The sequence below is a fragment of the Sorex fumeus genome, unplaced genomic scaffold, assembly GCF_029834395.1.
Source record: "Sorex fumeus unplaced genomic scaffold, SorFum_2.1 ptg000043l, whole genome shotgun sequence".
NCBI lineage: Eukaryota > Metazoa > Chordata > Mammalia > Eulipotyphla > Soricidae > Sorex > Sorex fumeus.
The window spans coordinates 31,655,026-31,677,361 of NW_026606100.1; the positions used below are offsets into that span (position 1 = coordinate 31,655,026).

Consider the following 22,336-nt stretch of genomic DNA (forward strand, 5'->3'; position numbering starts at 1 on the left):
TACCTGGGCTGCAGGATGACTATTAGGGACACCGAGACTGCAGATGGCCGACTGGGCAGCCCTGGGATGGCTCTAATGTGCAGCCTCGTCTATGCAGCCGATGCTTTGGCCAGTGAGTCATTTCCTAGCCCCCCATGTGAAAGGTGGATTTTTTTTTGAGGGGGGCGGTAGGTGTTGGCGGGGCCCTAGATCTATTCCTAAAGGATTTCTGCCTGGCTGTGTGGGCCAGAAGGTTCAGTGCAGGACCTCCCCCAGCTGGAGCTGTGTAACCAGGCAGGGGACACCCCCCCCCCCCCCCCCCCCCCCCCCCCCCCCCCGCCAAATCATAAGGCTTTGCGGACGACAGCGCCCTCTAGAGGCTGGGCCAGGGCGTTGGATTCCAGGCCCACAGCGCTTCCAGCTACCCTCAACTAGCACAGACTGCAGGAAGACCAGGCTGACACAGAGATTGGAACGACTTTATTTACGTACAATGGGCCCCACCAGGCATCATGGTTTGTGCGAGGCTGTGCGGGGGGACAGGCTTGGGCTAAGAGAAGGGGGTGAGCTGGTTAAGCACACTGCAGTCCGCGGCTCGCCACATCGCTCTCACACACACCTGCTGCTGTGGCCCACACCTGGCAAGACCTTTGGTCATCAGACGGTGTGGGGGGGGCGGGGGAGGAGGAGTGGGGGCACTGCTGGCCTCAGGGCGTTGCTGGAACAGGGCTGGGCGTCACAGGCGTGGGAGCCGGCTCTGCTATATCCGGCTCTGCTATATCCGGGCAGAAGGGCGTGTGGACCACTGTGAGGTCAGCCCCCGGGGCTGGGACCCCTGGAACTCCTCCCTCCTGAGCAGTCAAGTCCAAAGACCAAAAAACGGGACAAAATCCGCCCCGTGGGGCCTTCGTGCCGTCACAGGCCAGCCCCCTCGGTCGTTCCAGTGAGAAAAGGCAATTTGGTCAGTGTGGCTACTGCCAGCCCTACGGGCACCAGACCCCCCAAGACCTCTTCTGCGAAGAACCTCTGCTTCCTACCTCCTGTGTCGGAAAACCCAGCCAGCCTCAGGCCTGTTGGTTGCCGGCCCGCGAGGAGGAGGAGGAGGGAGGGAAGGGGAGTGGGTGAGGGCCGCCGGGACCCCAACGGTGCTGAGGGACACCGTCTGGCCACAGGAGCAGGGAGTGGCGGGCCCTGGGTGCTACGCTAAGCCTAGTGCTGTAAACATGAGTGTGATGGGGTGACTGGCGGGCAGGAAGCGAGCAGCTCCCTCTCTCCGGTCCCCGAACGAACAAACACTTCAATAAATAAACTGTTAGAGGATGATGGCATTGCCCAGGGATGGACGTGAAGCAAGAAACAGGACCTGGAGCCAACGGTCTCTGAGCACACCCAGGCTTCCTCTCACGCCCGCCGCAGCCCTGGGGCCCCGCAAAGCTGAGAAACGTCCTTTCCTGCCTCCCAAACCCGAACCGTCAGCAAACTAGCCAGAGCTCGCCCGGCCCCCGTCCTCGGTCGGAGATCAGGAGACCCGAGAACAGAATGAGAAGCAAGGGGGACAGCTGCTGGGTGGGGTCGGTGAGCCCCGTCTAGGATGGGCAGCAGCATGATCTGGGAGTGTGGCTCTCCCTCCCTCGCCCCCGATGGTGCAGAGTCCCACACGGTCCGAGGCCCAGCTGATGAAGGAGTGGGGCGCCCCGCCAGGGCCCGGTCAGCTGAGGGCCACGGCCGTCACCTTGTGGTCGTTCATCGTCCTTACTGGGCCCTGGGGTCACCGGGCCACAGGGCACTGGCATCCGCGCACACACACGCACTCAGACACGCACCCACACCCGCGCCCGCACCCGCACCCACACACACGCACACGCACACGCAGGCAGTTCTTCGCAAACACTCCGACTCAAGAAAGCGAGTTTTAAAGTGGAGTTAACTTCAGAGAGAGGTGAAGAGGATGTCCCGGCATTAGAAGGTCTTCCTGTGGATGGACCGGGCGCCGTCTTCCTCGTATTCCTTCTTGGAGACCCACATCTTCTTAAAGGTGTCCAGGGAGGCAAGGATGGAGCCTCTGGAGTGGGGCAGGGGGGGACCCAAAGGAACCAAGTGAGAACGAGGCCAGTCCCTGGGGGCCAAACCAGGTCAGGCTTGGCTTTCACGGGAAGAAGCGAGGCGCTGGGGAAGGGACTCCAGGGGCTGGAGCCCCAGGCACAAGCCTGGGGCCACATGCTCCCTCTAGCACCACTGGGTAGTGGCAGCCCCCCCAACCCCCGCCTGCTCCCCTCATTCCCAGCAGAGCCGCTCACCCGATCCATGTGGAGTAGAGTCTCTCCTGGGGCGCAGATATCTGAAGGGGGAAGGGGAAATCTGAGGCCCTGCCCTCCCTCTCCCTCCTCACTGTGTGTCAATCCCAGGCCCTGCTTTAAGCTGTGGCCCTGCAGGACCCTTGGCTTCTCGGGGGGGGGGGGGGGGGGTGTGGGGACAGGCCAGTGGGTCCATGTCAGGGGAAGCCGGCTTCCACAGCCCCAAACATCTCCAGTTCCCAAAGCTGAAGCTGGGGCTCTGGGAAGAAGGTTCACTAATGCTGGGGGCCAGAGAGACCTCTGGCTGGGGGTCCCTCTCCTCTGGAGGGGAGGCACAGCACTAGGATGTCGGACAGTGCCACCCTGAGGTCCATCTGTCCCCCCCCCTCTGTAAAGAGAGAAAACAGTTGCCCGTCTGGCCGACTTCGGGGTCAGGGTGGCATCAGGTGCCCTGTGAAGGTGTCTCTCTGGCTTTGGAGGCCTCAGCAGCTTGGGCAGAACTGGGACGAGGGGCACTCAGGTGGCACTCGGATGCTGGGAGACCCCTCGTGCCCACCCCAGTGCCACCAGGCTCCTACCCTGATCTTCACGTCTTTCGGAGCCAGCTTCTTCACTTCGCTCAGTAGCCTGTCACCAAAACCTGGGTGGATGCAAAGGAGACGCTAAGTTTCAGTCCTGGGCCCAGCCAGGAGGGGAAGCTCCCGGGGCAGCCAAGACCCACCTTTGAACAGGGTGGAGCCGCCGGAGAGGACGATGTTGGAGAAAAGCGTGCGCCGCAGGTCCATGTCCGACTTCTGGATGGCAAACACCAGCACCTCGTGGATGCCCTCGCTCTCCTCGCCGATCAGGTCTGGCCTGAACAGCAGCTCGGGGGCGCGGAATCGGGAAGGACCAATCTGCAGGGCAGAGGGCGAGCTGCAGAGGCCAGGGCCAGTGGGGGAGGGGGAGGGGACACTCCTGGCATCAGGAGAGCCGGCTCGGGCAAGGCCGGTGAATCAGGGCCTCACGGAACAGCAAAAAGGAAAGTCGCGAGGAAGCTTTTCTTTAGTCCAGTTGTTTTCATTTTGTTTTTTAGATTTTGGGCCATTCCTGGATGTGTTCAGGGCTTACTCCTGGCTCTGCACTCAAGGATCACTCCTGGCAATGCTCGGGGGGACCACATGGGATGTTGGGGAGCAAACCTGGATAACCGTGTGCAAGGCAAGTGCCCTCCCTACCTTACTGTCTCGCTGGCCCCTTAGTCCAGCTTTGAATGCAGACAGCTTTGGCTCTAACTAACACACAGGATCATCAACACCCAGACACTTCTTCCTCTCGATAGAGGCCTGGCCAAGGGCAGCTCCCCAAGCCTGTGCCCAAGTAGGACAGCACTTGCCACCCCTCCTATTCCCATCGGGACTCAGGGAGACGCCTTTGGCATCCCCTCTCCTCCATGCTGGAGGGTCAGAGACCAGGTCCCCTTGCTCTGCAGGGGACAGTACTGCTGAAGAAGGGTTCCAGACAGAGTGGGGAAGGTCTGGTTGGGGTGTGTGTGTGTGTGTGTGTGTGTGTGTGTGTGTGTGTGTAAGAAGCCAGGGTGCATGGTACCTGTGTGTGTGTGTGTGTGTGTGTGTGTGCAGGGAGCCGGGGTGTATGGTGCATGTGCATTTGTGTGTGTAGGGAGCCGGGGTGCAGGGTGTGTTTGTGTGTGTGCATGTGTGTGTGTGCGTGCGTGTGTGTGTGTGTGTGTGTGTGTGTGCAGGGGGCCAGGGTGTGTGTGAGTGTTGGAGGGGGCACCTACCTCAATGGTGCTGCCATCGGGCAGATAGTACTGGGCCTTCTCCGTTTCCAGGGTCTCGTCCTTCTGGGGGTTTATGGACAGGTAGCAGGCTCTCTGCAGAACCAAGCAGGACAGTCAGGCTTGCAGGGAACATGCTGGCTAGTGAGAAACTTCTGCCAGGGGACCCAGCTGGGGCGACCAGAGCCAGACCAGACCTCCCCGCTGCTTCCCAGACCTCACCTGTTGGGTGCAGGCCCCGGGGTCCTGGCTGCCCCGCCTCCCTTTCACATCCCCTCCCTGGGCCCACGGCTGCACTCACTTCTTTTATGGCCTTGACGATCTCGAACTCGGAGGATGAGTGGAAGTCATAGCCCTCTTTGCGCAGGTAGAGGCGGAGGAAGCGGGAGACGTCGCGGCCGGCGATGTCGATGCGCATGATGGAGTGAGGCATAGCGAAGCCCTCGTAGATAGGCACAGCATGGGTGACGCCATCCCCCGAGTCCAGCACCACGCCCGTGGTCCTGCCTGTGGCGTAACTGAAGCAGAGGGGCCCGGGGTTACTCCGGGTGTCACTGGAAACTCAGGTCCTCTCAGAGGCCAAGGGCAGCTGGATTAGAACCGGCCTGCGGGGGTCTTAACTCCAGAGCACAGAGAGCAGAAGCCCGAGCATGGAGGCGTTCTCCAGACACCTGTCTCCAGACAGCTGGCACTGAGCCTGGCCCCAGAGGGGCAAGGCCTGACCGACCGGGAGGGGCTGGAGGGACCCAGCCAAAGGGGCAGCTTTTACCCTCGATATCAGAGACAAAAGTAAAGGAGTAACAGGAAGTCTGAGTCTTGTCGCATGGAATAAGTAGCTTTTCCCCCTATATGGCTGGGTCTGGTCTTAATTTTGTTCTTTTGGCGGAGTCTGGGGGCACAGACCTATTTCTTTGATATGAGAGGAAAGAATAAAAGTCTGGCAAATGGCACCTGGTCCTCAGCCTTAGTGCTGGGGAGACAAGAGGGAGCACAGCAGAACGGTAAGGTGAGGCCGGCAGCCCGGCCCAAAGAGCAGCTGGGAGGCCAGTCCTGAGCCCCGCCCTGCAGACTCCCGGCCTGGAGGAAAGCATCCAGGACCAACAGGCCTCTCCCTCTCCCTCTCTCTGTCTCTCTCTCTCTCTTCCAGAAAAGCCAGAGGTTTGATGTTGTGTAGGAAATTCCCCCATTCTTAAGCCCTGCCTCACAATTTCAGAATGGGGTCAAACACATCCCCCCACCTGCTGGTCACTGTGCACAATCTCAGGAGGAGACCTGGGCCTGGTGTGACAGGAAGGACGGGGCAGGATACTATTTTTGTCACAACGCCATCACCAGCTTTATAGAGCACCTGGCTGAAGCAGCTGGTGAATAGAGCGTCTGGACACATTGCAGGGGCCACAGGACAAGCGTTAAGAAGCAGTCTGCTGACACGGGGTCGGAGCGGAGTACAGCAGGCAGAGCACTGGCCGGCCGGGGTTCAATCCCCGGCATCCCGGATGGTCCCCCAACCACCACCAGGAGTGATTCCTCAGTGCAGAGCCAGAAGCTTTGATGCCAGCCGGGACCTTTCCCTGTCTGGGGCCAGGTGAGCGGGCAACGGCTACTCACAGGCTCAGCACGGCTTGCATGGAGATGAAAAGGGCTGGCACGTTGAAGGTCTCGAAGAAAACTTCAGCCGCTCGTTCCCGGTTTTTCCGTGGATTTAAAGGCGCCTCTGTCAGGAGCACAGGATGCTGGTGAAACAGGCCAGAGGGCAGTCAGCAGGGGGACGCATCTCCAGCACATGCTAACACTGGTGCCTAACATCCCGGGAACCCCGTCAGCCTCCCTGCCAGCCGCCTCAGATCAGGTCAGGCCCCAATTCCGCGCCTCCACCTCCCCAGCTCTCCTTGACCGCCAAGATATTTTTTATTTCTTTCAGTGAAGCAAGGGAGGTTTTACTGGATGAAACTTGCTTAGAAAGAGGTGAGAGAAGAGAAGAGGGAAAATGTGTTCAGAGAGAACAAGGGTTTCTCCAGACTGGCGGCGAGGTACAAGTATTTAAGGGAGAACATGGACTTGAAGAGCAAGCCCAGGATTCTTGTCGATATCCTGGTGTTTACTAACTGTGTTCAACTGTCAAGCTTTTGCTAAGCTCACAAATTTGTACTATGGCAAAAATAATGGTAGTTTTTTTCTTTCTTTACTTTTTTTTTTAAGCAGAAAGGTTTATTAAAGAAGAAAAATGAAAAGAAAGTCCCCAGCAGAAGAGGAACTTAGTCCAGAACTAAGTTCAGTTCATTGTGGTTTTTTTTTTTAAATAGAAAATTAAAATTTGGAGCCAGAGCAATAGGACAGAGGGCAGGGCATTTGCCTTGCATGTAGTTGACCCAGGTTCAATTCCCAGCATCCCATATGGTCCCCCAAGCACCGCCAGTTGTAATTTCTGAGTGCAGAGCCAGGAGTAACCCCTGAGCATCACCCAAAAAGCAAAGAAAAAAAAATAAATTTCAGCATTGAAGGTACTTTTTTCTGTCTCTTTGAAGTGCTAAGGATTAAAGCCAGGGCTGCTCCGTGCAAGGCACCCGCTCTCCCACTGAGCCACATCCCCACCTTGAGGCCCTGCGTGTACCTGGGAAGAGCTCTCCCTCCCTGGCAGCTCTGCCATACCTGCACCACACCTTCCCTCCTTAGAAGCTAAAGCACACGGGCTCTGAAGTCTGACAGATGCAGATACAACTGCACCACTTGCTTCGCTGGGTGATCAGAGAAACACTATGTGGCTTCTCTGAATATTCATTCCCGTGCAGATATGACCATCTTGGTTTCACAGGAAACGGTGTGGGGATTAAATGTGAATACGGAGGCGCCGCAGAAAACTGCAGCAGGGAGAGCGGTTGCCTTGCATGCAGCCGACCCGAGTTCAACTCTTGGTGTCCCATGTGGTCCCCTGAGTGATTCCGAAGTGATTCCTGAGTAACCCCTGGCCACCTCCAAGATTGTGATGTGGCCTCACGGGACTGGAGCAATAGCACAGCGGGTAGGGTGTTTGCCTTGCATGCAGCCGACCCGGGTTCGATTCCCAGCATCCCATATGGTCCCCTGAGCACCGCCAGGAGTAATTCCTGAGTGCAGAACCAGGAGTAAGCCCTGTGCATTGCCGGTGTGACACAAAAAGCAAAGCAAAAAAAAAAAAAAGATGTGGCCCCACAAAAAAAAGAAAGAAGAAGTGACTGTGGAAAGCAAGTGGCCTGGTGCCCGACACATCACAGAACACCCCTGGCAGTGGTCCCCGGGGATGGGGTCCCTGCACACAGGACCCTCACCTCCTCTGAGAAGGTCTGCAGCTGGTCCTTGGAATAGACATACTGCCAGATGCGCTCCATGTCGTTCCAGTCCTTGACGATGCCGTGCTCCATGGGGTAGCGGATGGAAAGCAGCCCTCGATGCTCCTGGGGGCAGAGAGCGGGATTGACGGTGGCGGCCAGCCTCGGCCTGGCTGCCCTGCAGACTCTGTGCCTCTCAGGCTCTGGGTTCCCACTCAACGTCTACACTGCGAGCTCACTGACCCCACCCCAGCAGGAGTTGGAGGCTGGTGAGAGTGACTCCTAGTTCTGCTTCTGGGGACTGCCTGAGGGCTCTGCCAAATTGGGCTAATTTCACTCAACCCCCAGGGATACCCTCTCCAGGATCTTCCTCCAGTTCCCTCTTTTTGCCAAAATAATAACCAACCCGGTCAACTTGAAAAACCAGTAAAGTAGTTTTGAGTATAGGCCAGTGGGGCTCCATGTGTCTCCTAAGGCCAGAGGCTGCTCCTAGGGAGAATTAAACTGAACATCCCTCAGATGAGGGAGCCACCGGGGGAGCATTGCAGCGGGACTGTTTTCGGTGCTCCTGGCGACGCCCTGACGCGGACCCTCCCCTTGTGGGGAAGAAGGAGGGTGGGCAGGTGTGGGAATTACCTCGGCTTTGGGGCCAATGAAGATGTCTCCTTCCAGGGCTCCTGCCATGACACGCACGTGCTTCGGTCTGCCCACACTACGGGAGAGAGTGGGGCACCATCACCATTCAGGACAGCTCACAGGGCTGTGTCCGCACACACGCACGCACACACACGCACACACACTCGGGCAGCAGGGAAAGGTGTTCAGGTCTACTGCGACGGTCTCGGAGGCGTGAGGTTACCGACGGGCTGGGGTTGCTTAGCTCCCTCCTTTTCTTTTCTTTCTCTTTTTTCTTTTCCTTTTTTGGGTCACACCCAGCGATGCACAGGGATTACTCCTGGTTCATGCACTCAGGAATTACTCCTGGCCGTGCTTGGGGGACCATATGGGATGCTGGGACTCGAACCTGGGTTGGCTGCATGCAAGGCAAACGCCCTACCCGCTGTGCTATCACTCCAGCCCCCCCCCTTTTTTAAACAAAGCTTTATTTATTTTATTTATTTATTTGGGCTGGAGTATAGCACAGTGGGTAGGGCGTTTGCCTTGCACGCAGCCAACATGGCCGACCCGAGTTTGATTCCTCCGCCCCTCTCGGAGAGCCCGGCAAGCTACCGAGAGTATCTCGCCCGCACGGCAAAGCCTGGCAAGCTCCCCGTGACGTATTCGATATGCCAAACACAGTAATAAGTACTACAATGGAGACATTACGGGGCCTGCTTGAGCAAATCGATGAACAACGGGAGGACAGTGACAGATTTATTTATTTATTGCTTTTTGGGTCACACCTGGTAATGCACAGGGGTTACTCCTGGCTCTGAACTCAGGAGTTACTCCTGGCGGTGCTCAGGGAACCATATGGGATGCTGGGAATCAAACCCGGGTCCGTCGTGTGCAAGGCAAATGCCCTACCCGCTGTGCTATCTCTCCAGCCCTGCTCCCTCCTTTTCCACATGGCAGGTGAGCTGTTGTTTCATTGCAATATAGTCCAAGCAAACAAAGGGAACCATGCTATCAAGGCCCTGCTTTCCCTGGGCTTAGGGCAGCAGCTGCCAAGACACCCTCGAAGACATTAAGGACCTACTGTGTGCACAGACCAAGGGAGCAGGTATAAGGAAATCATTTCTAAATGGCTGATTAATTCAGAACATTTCATTCCCTTAGTCCCTTTCCCGGGCTGACTCTCTCCCCCTTGGCCTGGTCCTCAGACACTGCTCCTTCCGCTCATGGCCTCTGGGCATCACGAGAAAGCTTCAAGACTCACTACTCAGGGCTGGAGAGATAGCACATTGGGTAGGGCGTTTGCCTTGCACACGGTCGACCCGGGTTCGATTCCCAGCATCCCATATGGTCCCCCAAGCACCGCCAGGAGTGATTCCTGAGTGCAGAGCCAGGAGTAACCCCTGTGCATCACCGGGTGTGACCCCAAAAAAACAAAAAATTTAAAAAAAAAAAAGACTCACTACTCTCACCGGGACAGGGGGTGTACTTAATGTCAGTCTCCATCCAGGTGACAGAGGAATCTGAAAAAGAGGCTCAACAAAAAGGCGGACATCCAAAGGGATGAACCACCAATGGTGACATGTGGGCATCAGATCAGGCCACAGATCACTTGCACCGGCACCTGGCAAACTGTGCCACGCCCACAGCAGTTCCCTTTGATTACCACCAAAGCCAGCTGCTGCTCCCTGCTTACTGTCCGGAGGACCAAGGCTGACCTACAGCTTACAGGGAGATTCCCTCCCCTCTAGGGTTTAGGGGGCTGAGCCCAGAACCAAGCTGACAAACGTCCCGTATTTCACGACATCACAGAACAACTTACTAGTTAGGAAAGCAGTATTTGGGGATCTGATCACCAGCAAAACCAGCTTTAATCACCCCGGATCCCTGAGGAGAGAGAAGAGAGAAAGGTCAGAACACTAGCAAAAACAAAAAGGGCTCTACATCAGAGCTTACACATTTTTTTATTTGCCTCTAATACAGACATTTGTATGAACATTTGTGTTTTGATGAGAAATTTCACTGTATACTCCAAACACTGCTTGATTTTTCTTTAGTCTTGGATTTTTTTTTTAAATTTTGGGGCTATACCTGGTGTTGCTCAGGGGTTACTCCTGGTCTGTGTTCAGGGATCACTCCTGACAGTGCTCGGGGTCCATATAGGATGCTGGAGATTGAACCCAGGTTGGCTGTGTGCAAGGCAAGCGCCCACCCTGCTGTACTATCTCTTTGGCCTTTTATTAATATATTTTTATTTCCAAAAGTAAAATATGTTCAATGTCAAAAAGTTCAAGATGATAGTGGCCTGAGCACCTTTGGGTGTGTCCATTCGCCAAAAAATATTAATAAAGAGAAAGCACCTGATTATGATTGAAGGCACTCTGATTATTAAAATATTAATAAAGGGGGCTGGAGAGATAGCACAGCGGGTAGGGCGTTTGCCTTGTACGCGGCTGACCCGGGTTTGATTCTCAGCATCCCATATGGTCCCCTGAGCACCGCCAGGAGTAACTCCTGAGTGCAGAGCCAGGAGTAACCCCTGTGCATTGCCAGGTATGACCCAAAAAGAAAAAAAAATATATATGTATCTATATTAATGAAGAGAAGGGCACTCTTTTGTGCAGGAAGGTGAGTACGCGAAGCATGCCAACAAGCTCAGGAATACAGTCAAGATGGAAGTGCTGGTGTCTTAGAAAGACACAGTGCCCGCTCTGAACCTGCTTCCCCAGTCAGGAACCCGCCCTGGCCCCCGGAGCTTCCCTGCCGCACACTCCACGGACCCGGTCCCCCAGGACAAGCAGGGCAGGTTCTTACGAGGGGGCAGTACACAGAGCTCTTTGTTCTTTATTCTGAACTGTGCTTTGTGTTACTACTACGTCTCATCAACACAGGGCAGTCCCGGAGCACTGGTAAGGAACCCAAGGTGACAATCCTGCTGCTCCAATACATAGTATGTGTATTGGCACCCCCCTCCCCCCACTCTCCCAAAGAATCTGGGCTCCTCACCAATATCTCTACTATCACCCAGGGCCCAACCAAAGTATTAACAGAGATTCCATAGACACCCAGTCAAGGCCAGCCAAGCATCAGGGTTGGGACTACTTGCAGAGATGTTTTCTTCTTTCTTTTTGGTTTAACTGTGTGATCACTCCTGGCTCGGGGTGGGGGGTGGGGGTGGGGCGCACACACATTGGAGTGGATGGAACCTGGGCCTTCTGCATGCAAAGCATGTGCTTAGCCCTTGAGCTCTCTCTCTCTCTCTCTCTCTCTCTCTCTCTCTCTCTCTCTCTCTCTCTCTCTCTCTCCCTTCTTTCTTCCTTCTTGGCTTTTCTACCACCACACCTAATTCCTTCATTCTCCACCCCAACCCAGCTTGTAGCAACATGTGTGACTGGGGCAAGCCTTTTCCTGCTGCCCGCTGACCACTTCTCTGGGCATAGAATGTGGTATTTCCCAACCACACAGGAGATACCTAGGAGATCTCTTTGCTGTTTTTTTTTTTTTTTTGGTTTTGGGGTGTTTACCGAGCAATGCTCAGGGATTACTCCTGATGGTGCCTGGGACGCCACGGTGGTGTCAGGGATCAAACCTTGAGGTCTCACCCATGCCAGGCCCACTGCTCTATCACTGCATCACATCTCAGCTGGCCAATGTTAGCTTGGTCCCATGGCCTCCCCAGTGACCCCCTGCTCCCTCTGTCTCACTCATGCTCTTCTGTGGAGGCGGGCTGAGATGGCCAGACTGATGCCTGACGCTGGCAAGCAAAGCAAGGATGAAGTGAAGGCCAGGGAAAGAGGTGTGAGAAAGAACAGGGCAAGCCTAGATTCCAGGAGACGGAAAGCTCAAAAGCAAGAGAAGGGCTGGAGAGAAAGTACAGCGGGTAGGTGCTTGCCTTGCATGTGGCCAGCCTGGGGTCAATTCCTAGTAGCCCAGATAATTCCCCCCTGAGCACTGCTACAAGGGACCCTTCAGCACAGAGCCAGGAGTAAGCCCTGAGCACAAAACAAACCAGGAGAAGAGAGAAAACCTGGGCGGAGGGCAAATTCACAGGCTAGGCAGTATGTGGGTAGCTGTGAAGAGTCTGCAGGGCTGAGAAGGAGCAAGCTCGGGGGTTCTGGGGCAGCGCATGGATGACGAGACCAGCACCTTCCAAGAGAACCTGGGGCAACTGTTAGCTCAAGCTTCCCATAATTGCTCACTGCCATCATCTGGGTGTGGTGATGTCAACAGGCTAATTGAATCTCTTGGCAGAGACTGAAAACCAAAAAAAAAAAAAAAAAAAAAAGGAAAGATGAGACCTGTCCTTCAGAGTCTGGATAATTTTAAAAGATGATTTCTCTGGATGTTTAATTTTGAGTTTACTGGCGAAAGGACTAGAATGTGTGAGAAGCAGAGCAGACTAACGAATTCATTTCTTTCTTTTTTTGCTTTTTTGGGCCACACCCAGTAGTGCTCAGGGAGTAACTCCTGGCTCTGCACTCAGAAATTCCTCCTGGCAATGCTCGGGGAACCATACAGGATGCCAGGGATTGAACCTGGGTCTGCTGCATGCAAGACAAGTGCCCTACAGGCTGTAGATCGCTCCAGCCCCTGCAAATTCATTTCTTTCCCAGCAGAAGTATAATAGGCCCGGTTCAAATATTACTACCTTCCTCCTAAAGACTAATCCCCGGCTGGAAAGAATTATCTTCCTATTATCTCAGGAAATCACCATTACTTGTACCATCAGGTAGCCTGGATTTCGTTCTGCTTTCTATTAGAATTTATGGTTTCCATTTGTGTCTCTTTCCAGCTTAAGTTCCTTGAAGTAAGAGGCTCTCTACGTCGGCAGTATTTGGCATTTGTGGAAAAACTCCTACAGACAACACTGGCTGGCTGAAATTAAAATTAGGTGCAAGTGACTGGCAGTTGAAGTATAAAAGATGGAACCTGAGTGAGCAGCTGGAATGCAGGGAATGACGCGGGGGGCAGAGTGAGACCCAGCCCGCCCCTGCCAGGCGCACACGGAGCAGAATGGGACTCCGTCCTGATGGAGAGCGCCAAAATGGGGCGTGCAGACTTGAACTAGAAACTGTATCCCAGGCAAATGAGTGGCCATTCTCCTGGCTATTTACTCTGGCAAAGTTAAGAAAACAGATGCCTCCTAGAGATTTCCTGAAAAAGTAGTCTCATATGTATTTGCTTTCCCTTTTTTTGGGGGGGGGGAGTTGTTTTTTTGGGGGGGCGCACCCAGCGATGCTCAGGGGTTACTCCTGGTGGTGCTCGGGGGGCCATATGGGATGCTGGGGATGAGTACTTGATTTCTGAGAACTTGACCGGACGATTGCCACCACTGACTGTTCTCTGATGCAGGCCAAAAATAGCAGTATCTCAGCAGAGTTCTCCTAGTACCTGCTGGCTACAGGCCTTGCAGCTTGGGCAAACTCATCCCACAGTTATCCCAAACACACATGAATATTCTTTTTGTTTTGGGTTTGGAGCTATACTGGCTGTGCCCAGGTCTTACACTGAGTGGGGCTCAGGGGACCATATGTGGTGCTGGGGATGGAGCTTGGGTCAGCTGTGTGCAAGGTCAATGCCCTGTCCACTGTACTACTGCTCCTGCTTGAATATTCTTGACATACTGGGAAAGGGGCTAGTAGTTTTCCATTCGACATATGGGAAAAGAATACTGAATACTGGAACCTTCGACTGTAGGAAAGAGATTATTAACTGGCAGCCTACTTTTGCTCAGAGACACATTTTCTTTGGCTACAGATAGTTTTCTTTTGAGGTGGGAGAGTGGGTGGGTTGGGGTCACAGTAGGTGGTGCTCAGGGACTATTCCTGGGCCTCTGCTTTAGGAGTAGCCCCTGGGAGTGCTGGGGGATTAAACTGGGGTTGGGTGCAAGCAAGGCAAGCATTTAGTATCATTTATACTATCTCTCTGACCCCACCAGTCACAAATTGGTTGGGTGTTTTTTTTTTTTTTTTGGCCACTCTGGGCAGTGTTCAGGGGTTACTCCAGACACTCAGGAATTACCCATGGTGTGCTCAGGGGACCATATGGGGTGCTGAGGACCAAACAGGGTCGGCAAGTGCCTCGTGCCACCATGCTACCTCTCTAACCCCAGACTGCGTTTACACTAACGTGCAACAGCCACAGCTTGGAGGCCGCATATGAAACTTCTCAATCCTGATTTCTCTTGACTGTTCATAAGATCTGGCAGCACTGGGCCTACACTCCTGCCCGGCGACCATGCAAAGGAGCAGCCACGGGTCTTTTTGTTCAGGCGCGCCCAATGCTCTTCCATACTCGTCAGTGTCTTTTGGGTTTGGGAGGCTGCCTCTGGGGGGGTGGTGGTGCCTACTCCAGAGGAGCAGTGCTTGGGACACCATGCGATGCCATTTAAATCCAGCATGCATTCAACTCCTTTGAGCTCCCACTTCAGCCTTCTCCAGTGTCTTAAGGCCACCCTCACCGACCCTCCCTTTCTCCAAGGGTCCTGCCTGATCCTACAGCAGTCCCAGACAGTCTCAATAAAATAGTTCAGTGTTTCTCCTTCCACATATATCTGATTTCTTTCTTCCTTCTTTTTTTTAAAAAAAAATACTGATGATATTTTTAATTTATTTTTACTTTTTTGCTTTTTGAGACACACCCAGCGATGCACAGGGGTTACTCCTGGTTCTACACGCAGGAATTACTCCTGGAGGTGCTTGAGGGACCATATGGGATGCTGGGAATCGAACCCGAGTCAGCCACGTGCAAGGCAAATGCCCTCCCCGCTGTGCTATCGCTTCAGCCCCTATCTGGTTTCTTTCTTACTCTCCGAGTACATCTTGGCTCTCAAAGGACACATAACTGAACAGTGACAATATCTCTGGAAGCCACTCCTGTTTATCTTCTTTGTCAAGCAGCGGGATGGTTTTTTTTGTTTGTCTGTTTGTTGCTTAGGTGGCCAGAGATGGACCCCAGTGCCTCATACACATAAAGTCAGGGATCAACCACTGAGCTAAAATTCCATCTCAGGAATGGATTCTTGCTTAACTTGTAGAAACAACAAGCCTGCCTATCATATCTTAAACACAGTGTAAAAGAAACACTGACTTCATTGCCTCAGTTAATTTTAAATGTGTCAGGAGAGCCAATGGTAACAATATATATAAACAATATATATATATACATATATATATATATGGGGGGGGCCAGAGTGATAGTACAGTGGGTAAGGTGTTTGCCTTGCACATGGCCAACCCAGGTTCAACTCCCAGCATCCCCTAAGTACTATCAGGATTAATTCCTGAGTACAGAGCCAGAAGTAACCCCTGAACATCGTTGGGTGTAACCCCAAAATCCAAAAATTAATAATAATTAAAATTAAAATTTAAAAAAGAGGGCTGGAGTCATATAGCACCTGAGTTTGATTCCCCGCATCCCATAGAGTCCCCCAAGTCTCCCCAGGAATGGTCCCGAGCGCAGAGCCAGAAATAAGCCCGTAACAGCGCCAGGTAGCACTGTAGCACTGTCCTCCCGTTGTTCATCAATTTGCTCGAGCGGGCCCAGTAACGTCTCCATTGTGAGACTTGTTGTTACTGTTTTTAGCATACTGAATATGCCACAGTGAGCTTGCCAGGCTCTGCTGTGCAGGCAGGATACTCTCGGTAGTTTGCTGGGCTCTCCGAGAGGGGCAGAGGAATTGAATCCGGGTTGGCCGCGTGCAAGACAAACACCCTACCTGCTGTGCTATTGCTCCAGCATGAAGAAAAATTTCAAGTGATTATAGTATTCAGGTCAGCAGCAGAAATTTTTACTCACAATGGAAATAAACTTCATATTGTGAAATGGAGTTGGTCCTCCTGACCTGTCTGTGTTTGAATGACAGGAGTGGATCCTTCCAAGTGGTACTCAGGAGGCTGGGCTCTCCTGGCCATTTTTGTTAGATTTTTTTGTTTGGGTATGGCCCCCAAAAAGACAAATAGTGAAATTTGAACATTGATAGAGTATTTGATGATACAATTTTACTAGGTTTGTAACATATTAAAGTTTCAAGAGTGTGTGGAAAAGGGAAGAATGTAGTTATAGGGGTCTAGAGAGCACATGTATTGCATTCAAGGGTCCTGGGATAGATCTCAGCACTGCATCTGGTTGTTTGCGCACCACAGGGAACAACCCCAATGCTCCAAACCCCCATAGAGGAAAAGAAAAAAAAGTTAGAAATACTGGCTGGAGCTGGGGAGGTAGCTCAAACTGCTGCAGCGCACGCTCTGCATACTGGGAGTTTGTTTTGTTTTATTTTGGGGGCCACACCCAGCAATACTCCTGGCTCAGCACTCAGGAATTACTCCTGATGGTGTTCAGGAGACCATATGGGTTGCTGAGGATCAAAATCGGCTTGGCTCCATGCAAGGCAAGTGCCCTCTCTGCTGTGCTCTCTCTCCGGCCCCACTATCTCATCTTTAAGAAGCAGCAGAAGCAACAGATAAAAGTCAGCTTATTGAGGAAGCTGTAAAGATCTGGCACTGTTCCTGCTTTTAGGCCTACAAAATCCATAATCATGTTATTTGTTTTTGGGCCACATCCAATGGTGCTAAGAGGGTGGGGGCTACTCCTGGCTTGGCTTGGTTTGGGGAGGGTCATTCCTAGAGGTGCTTGGGGACCACCTGGTAATGGGGATAGACCCTGGGTCTCCAGCATGCAAAGTAAACACTCCAGCCGTTGGAGTCATCTCCCCGATCTCGATGCACATTTTAAAAAAGATTAACGAGAATGTTGATCTACCTTAGGTATGAGCACAACTTTTGAGATTTATTTTAGCACCAAGTATTTGATCAAAATGCTGTAGTCCTCAAACCATGGTCTGAGAGCTGCTCTCTTTGTGAATCATCTATTACATTCCTTGGGAAAAATTACTCCTGCTTAATTAAAAAAAAACACCCAACACCTTATCATTGTCATTAAAGCATGTGCACACACACCCCTACCTCCATCTCTCCATTTTCCTCATTAAATCCTGATGAGTTGGTTTGGTGCCAGAACATGATGAAAGGAATGGTCAACAATTTCTTAAGACCAAAAAGGCTGTGAAGTGATAATATGGTCCTTGTCTCTTTTCGTTGCTTTCTTTGTTCTCTCTTTTTATAATTATACTCTCAATCGTCCAGAAATAAAATTGTAGCAACGTTACGCTATGGAGCAGTTAAACCTTCTAGAGACATATCATTCCTATAGTATAAAGCATGACTATTTTTTAGTTTCTTTTCAGGTCACACCTGGTGGTGCTCAGGGTTCACTCCTGGCTTGGCATTCAGGAATCACTACTGGGGACCACATGGGATGCTGGGGGATTGAACCGGGGTAGGCGGTGTGCACGGCAAGTGCAAGTGCCCTACCCGCTATACTAGCTTCCGGTTCAAGAAAACTAAATTCCTCTTCATCTTCTTTTTTTTGGGGGGGGTGGGGAGTGCGATCGGGGGAGACAGCATACCTGGCAATGCTTAGGGTTTACTCCTAGCAGTGCTTGGGGAACCATCTGGGATATTGGGAACTGAATCTCGATGCGTGCAAGGTAAGCATCTTACCCAATGAACTGCCACTCCCTGCCCCGAAAAGTAAATTCTTAGCATTTTTTTTCTTTAGATTTTGGGGCCGTACCCAGCAGTGCTGAAGGCTTTCTCTTGGCTGAATGCTTTCATACCATGTGTGGTGCTGGGGCCTGAACCCAGGTCAGCCACATGCAAATGCCTTAATCCCCGTACTATCTCTAAAGCTCAATTCTTTACATTGCAAAGCTGAAACTGTATTATACTGCTTGATGTATTCCACTACAGAGTCAAGAAAGAGAAAGGAGAGAGAGTGATGCATTAGTTTAAGAGATTAAGGAAAATGGCTCGAGGGAGCTCAGGAATGGCCCAGCTGGTAGAGTGCCTGCTTGGCAGCCCGGGGAGGCAAATTCTACCCTAAACTGCCCCACATGGTGTAGTTGGCCTCACCCTTTGGGATAACCCCATCAGTGTGTACACTATCTCTGGGGCACCACAACAATCAAGTTGTGTGTGACCCCTGGCAAACACAGCAATCAAGTGTATGATCACTGAGGATCTCAAAGACAAAAAGAGTAGCCCCCACCTCTTAGCACCACAGGATGTGGCCCAAAAACAAAAGGGAAGGCAATGGGTGGGCTGAGAGAAAACCGGATAGAGTCGCAAGTCCCACTCAACAATTCAAGAAGGTGGATGGATAGCCCTTCTGTATTGCTGGTGAAAACAAGAAATTGCTCATTCCTAGGGTTTTTTTTTTCCTTTTCTCTTCCGCCTAAAAGTAAGAGAAAAGGGGGTGGGGAGGGAAAAAAAGCAGGAAAAAGGCTGATGAAGTGCACAGAAATTGACTGACAGAAAGTCTTGTTCTCCAATAAGAGAGAGAGAACAAAAGGGAATGCCCTGCCACAGAGGCAGGGTGGGTTTGGGGGGGTGGGGGGGTGGGAGGGATACTGGGATCTGTGGTGGTGGGAAATGGGCACTGGTGGAGGGATGGGTATTTGATCATTGTATAATTGAAACCCAAGCACAAAAATTTGTAAGACTATAACTGTACCTCATGATGTCTCACTAGTAAAAAATAAAAAAAAAATAGTCGTGTTCTCTGAAAATCAACCTCAAGAACAAGGAGTCCTACTCACCCCTCTGCAGAAACTAGGAGTTATCCCCCCCTTTACTGAGGGGCATCTCTGTTACTGTGATAGAGCTATCCAGTTGCTCCTCCACCCACCCACCAACCCAATACAGAATGTTTATTGAGCTGGTAGTACCAAGCACTGGGTATGAAGGGAGGTGGTGAAGGCAGAGTCATGAAAAATGAAGGAATCTCCATCTTTTCCCATATGGATTTCACACTCTGGTAAGGAAGACAAACAAATCATCCTCCCTCCACTACTGAGGCATCTCACTGACTATTCCCGGTTTCAAGGCAGTGGCCAGACCTCCGAATGCAAATAAACAAAAGCAAGTTTTCTTGGAAAAAGGGAGGGACGTGGCCTCTGGTCTCCATCTGGGCCTTGGTCTTGCAGCTCAGGAGCCAGGTGATTTAAAAAACTCCAACCTCTTTGAGCCTCACTTCTCTGCAGAATCGCACCTGTGTGGTCACCTACCAGCATTGTAAAGCAGACGATGCAAGTAACACAAATGAGGCCCTAAGGGCTGGATCGACCACGGGGAAATCTGCTTAGCACAGGAGGACCGGGCGGTTTGGCCTCAGTGGAGGCATCTGGAAAGGGCACAGACCCCTCCGCCCGAAGCCTGAGCAGGACCCAGACTCTTTCCACTTGTCACTCGTGGTGCATCTGTATGCAGGCATCAGCAAAAGCTACGACGGACCAAGCCCTGGGTGGAGGGCACCATTCCTGGGCGACCTTGGCCTCCCTTTACCTCTTTGCTCTTGTAAAACGTGGGTCACGCCAGTTTTTAGGCGGTTTCCAGTGGGATGCACGCAAAACTCACTTGTAAGCGACGGAGCGCCCGCTTAATATCTGTCCCCGCCGCATTAATTAGGCGTTCCCAAGAGGACAGTTAATTTCTGTCCCCGCCGCATTAATCAGGCGTTCCCAACAGGAAGATTGCAATCCCACTTGCTTTGTCATGCCCCTTTCTTCTCGACCTCTATTAATGTTATACTTGATACCCAGCGAGAACTGAACTCCTAGGGCCCTTCCTGACAACATCAGATTTCCGGGCCCCACCCAGATGCACGCCCTACTGCAGAGCCAGCACGCGCGTCCAAAGGAAAGTCAGACCTTCACCCGCGGGCGGGCCCCAGTGCGCCGGCCCGGGCGGCGAGAGTTCCCGAAGCCAATCCTCACCGCTTCCGCGCACCGCCCGCCCCTCCGAGGGGGAAACACGACGGCGGCCTGCAAGAACGGCAGGGCCGCGAGCCAATCACTGCAGAGCGCTGCCTTCATCCGGCAAGGCCCAGGGGCGGGCTCAGCGGCCAAGATGGACAGCCAGAGGAGCCAATAGAGTAACCAGAAACTGGGGAGGGGCGGGCGCCCGGCGCTCACAGAGCTGTTAAGGCCCCTCGAACCACGGGCCCATGGACCCGGCTCAGACTTCAGCTCTCGCTTTCCTCCACCCCAAAGTTCACCATCCCATGATCGCCAGCCGGCCTCCCCGCCGAGGGTTCGGGGGTGTGGGAGAGGACGGAGCTGGCGGAGGCTGGACCCGCCTGACAGGCCGGGCCAGTGACAAAGAGCCGGCGGCCGGGCTGGAACCCGGGAAGCGATCCCTCAGAAGAGGAGCGCACAAGTCTCTTTAGGGATAGAAAAGATGCAACTCACATTGTCGATCACGACAGGCTGGTTGGCGATTACATCGTAGGACTCCATGGCAGAGGAATCTCTCCTTCCGAGGAAGGAACTGCCAGTCCCGGCTGCTGCTAACGCCACTGACACGCATGCGCAGTCTGGCCGCCGGGACCGGCGACCAGGGAGCGGCCCGACCTCGTCTCGGAAGAACTACAACTCCCAGCATGCCTTGCACTAGGTCGCCTCGACCAGCCGGCTCTGGAGGCCCGCCTAGTTCAAGAAACTGGGCGTCGAGTTCCCTATGCGCAGCGCCGTGGGCTTTGTATTTTCTTATAAGAGCTCAGGACGCGTTAATTTAGGGCCGTCGATCTGTGCACGCAATAGCTTGCCTGGATCTGTATAGTCCTTTAGAAAGGATCCGCAGCGCCCGTGAACGATGTCTTTTTTGAGTATTTGTTTATAGTTTGGTCAGTAAAGTTTCTGAATGTTTAAACTCCACTCACTTCTGGACAATATAAGGTCATTTTTGTGAGTTAAATTTATATTCTGTAATGAAAAATTTTAATTTTTTAAATTATGTTTATATTAGTTAGTATACCTTATCACATCCTAAAATAAAGCAAAGTTTAAAACCTATGTACTCTGGGCCGGAGCAATAGTACAGCGGATAGGAGGTTTTGCCTTGCACTCCGCGGACCTGAGTTTGATCTCCGACGTCCCATATGGTCCCCTGAGCACTGTCAGGAGTAAGCGTGAGCATCACCAGTGTAATCCCCCCTCCAAAAATAAAAAACAAAAAAAAATATACACGGGGGAAGAACTGGAAACAATGAGAAATAAATTGCATACAATCTGCTGTTATGGAAAAACCAATATTTTTTCTGCCTTTCGTATATCTTCTTTTATGCTCTTTTTTTTTTTTTTTGGATCTCACCTGGCGATGATCAGGGGTTGCTCCTGGTTTTGTGCTCGGGAATTATCTCTGGCGATACTCGGGGAACTATTTGGGATGCTGGGGATTGAATTTGCGTCAGCTGCGTGCAAGGCAAACGCCCTACCCGCTGTATTATTGCTCCAGCCCCTCGTATATCTCCTTGAATAGGTGTAAACCTTGTAACAGGCTAATGTTGATCTGAAGACTGGTATTTGGAAGTATAGCTTATCTATACTAGTATATATCAGTTTGGGTCATTAAAACTTGTTCATGAGGTTCAGGAACTGCTCAAGCATGCTTTAATTTTCAAGGAGAGCAAGAATATCATTGGTGGTGAGAAAATAGAGGTGAGGAGAGGTTTTTGCTACTGCTTTCAAATCAGCCCGGTGCATTTTTTCTTTAGATTTAATTTTGTCCCCTTCACCCTACTTCAACTTGCAAAGATCCTTTAGCACTGGTCGCCAAACTATCCCCTCCACCCTAATAAGATATCTGAAAGGCATTTATACATGGAAGGCTTTTTCTATTTGTTTGTTTCTTGTGTTTGGAAGTAGTAAGGTTTATTGGAAAGTAAAAGGAAAAGAAGCTCCCCAACCGGGGAGGAACTTAGTATAGGAATAAGTTAATGAAAGACTATTGGTAACAGAAAAATAATTCCCACTGGTGCCTTAGGAATTAAAAGTTGAATTACAGGGCTGGGGTAGATGGCTCAAAGGGCTGGAGTGCTTGTTTTGCATACGGGGAGCACCGGTTAGACCAGGAGCTGGGAGGAACCACCGAGCATCATAGGGTGTGGCCCCCAAACCAAAAATAATTTTTTTCCCCTCCTAGTTACTGACTCGAGCCATGATGGGAAAAGGCAGACTCATAATGCATGATGGATATTCCTGTTCCTTGAGGTAATCTGCATACAGAACAAAGAAAAGCTTGTTGTCATCGTTAAAAACATTGAGCAAATAATTGCCAAATCTCTTTAATTCACTGACTCTCGCAACTTTCTGGCAGAACTCCAAAATAAGTAGAAGACCCCTGAATTTGGTACTGTTAGTGGCAACGGACTGGTCAATGGACCGTCAAAGATAGGAATAGGAAATAGTAAGCTTTACAGTAGATGAAAATTAGCATCCCAAGAACAAATATAGAAGTCCACTGTCAGAT

At 52.0% G+C, this 22,336-nt stretch overlaps 1 protein-coding gene across 1 annotated transcript; it reads right to left on the bottom strand.

Moving 5' to 3' along the window:
• Positions 1-437: 437 nt before the first annotated feature.
• Positions 438-20,421, bottom strand: ACTR1A (actin related protein 1A). The gene is made up of 11 exons (XM_056121013.1): positions 20,278-20,421; positions 9,793-9,857; positions 7,992-8,067; positions 7,356-7,481; positions 5,659-5,783; positions 4,352-4,568; positions 4,054-4,146; positions 2,995-3,169; positions 2,852-2,913; positions 2,277-2,317; positions 438-2,041 (listed from the first exon to the last, which is right to left on the bottom strand). Exons 1-11 carry the CDS (start codon positions 20,323-20,325, stop codon positions 1,939-1,941), a joined length of 1,131 nt encoding a protein of 376 aa, XP_055976988.1. The 5' UTR covers positions 20,326-20,421; the 3' UTR covers positions 438-1,938.
• Positions 20,422-22,336: the final 1,915 nt, after the last annotated feature.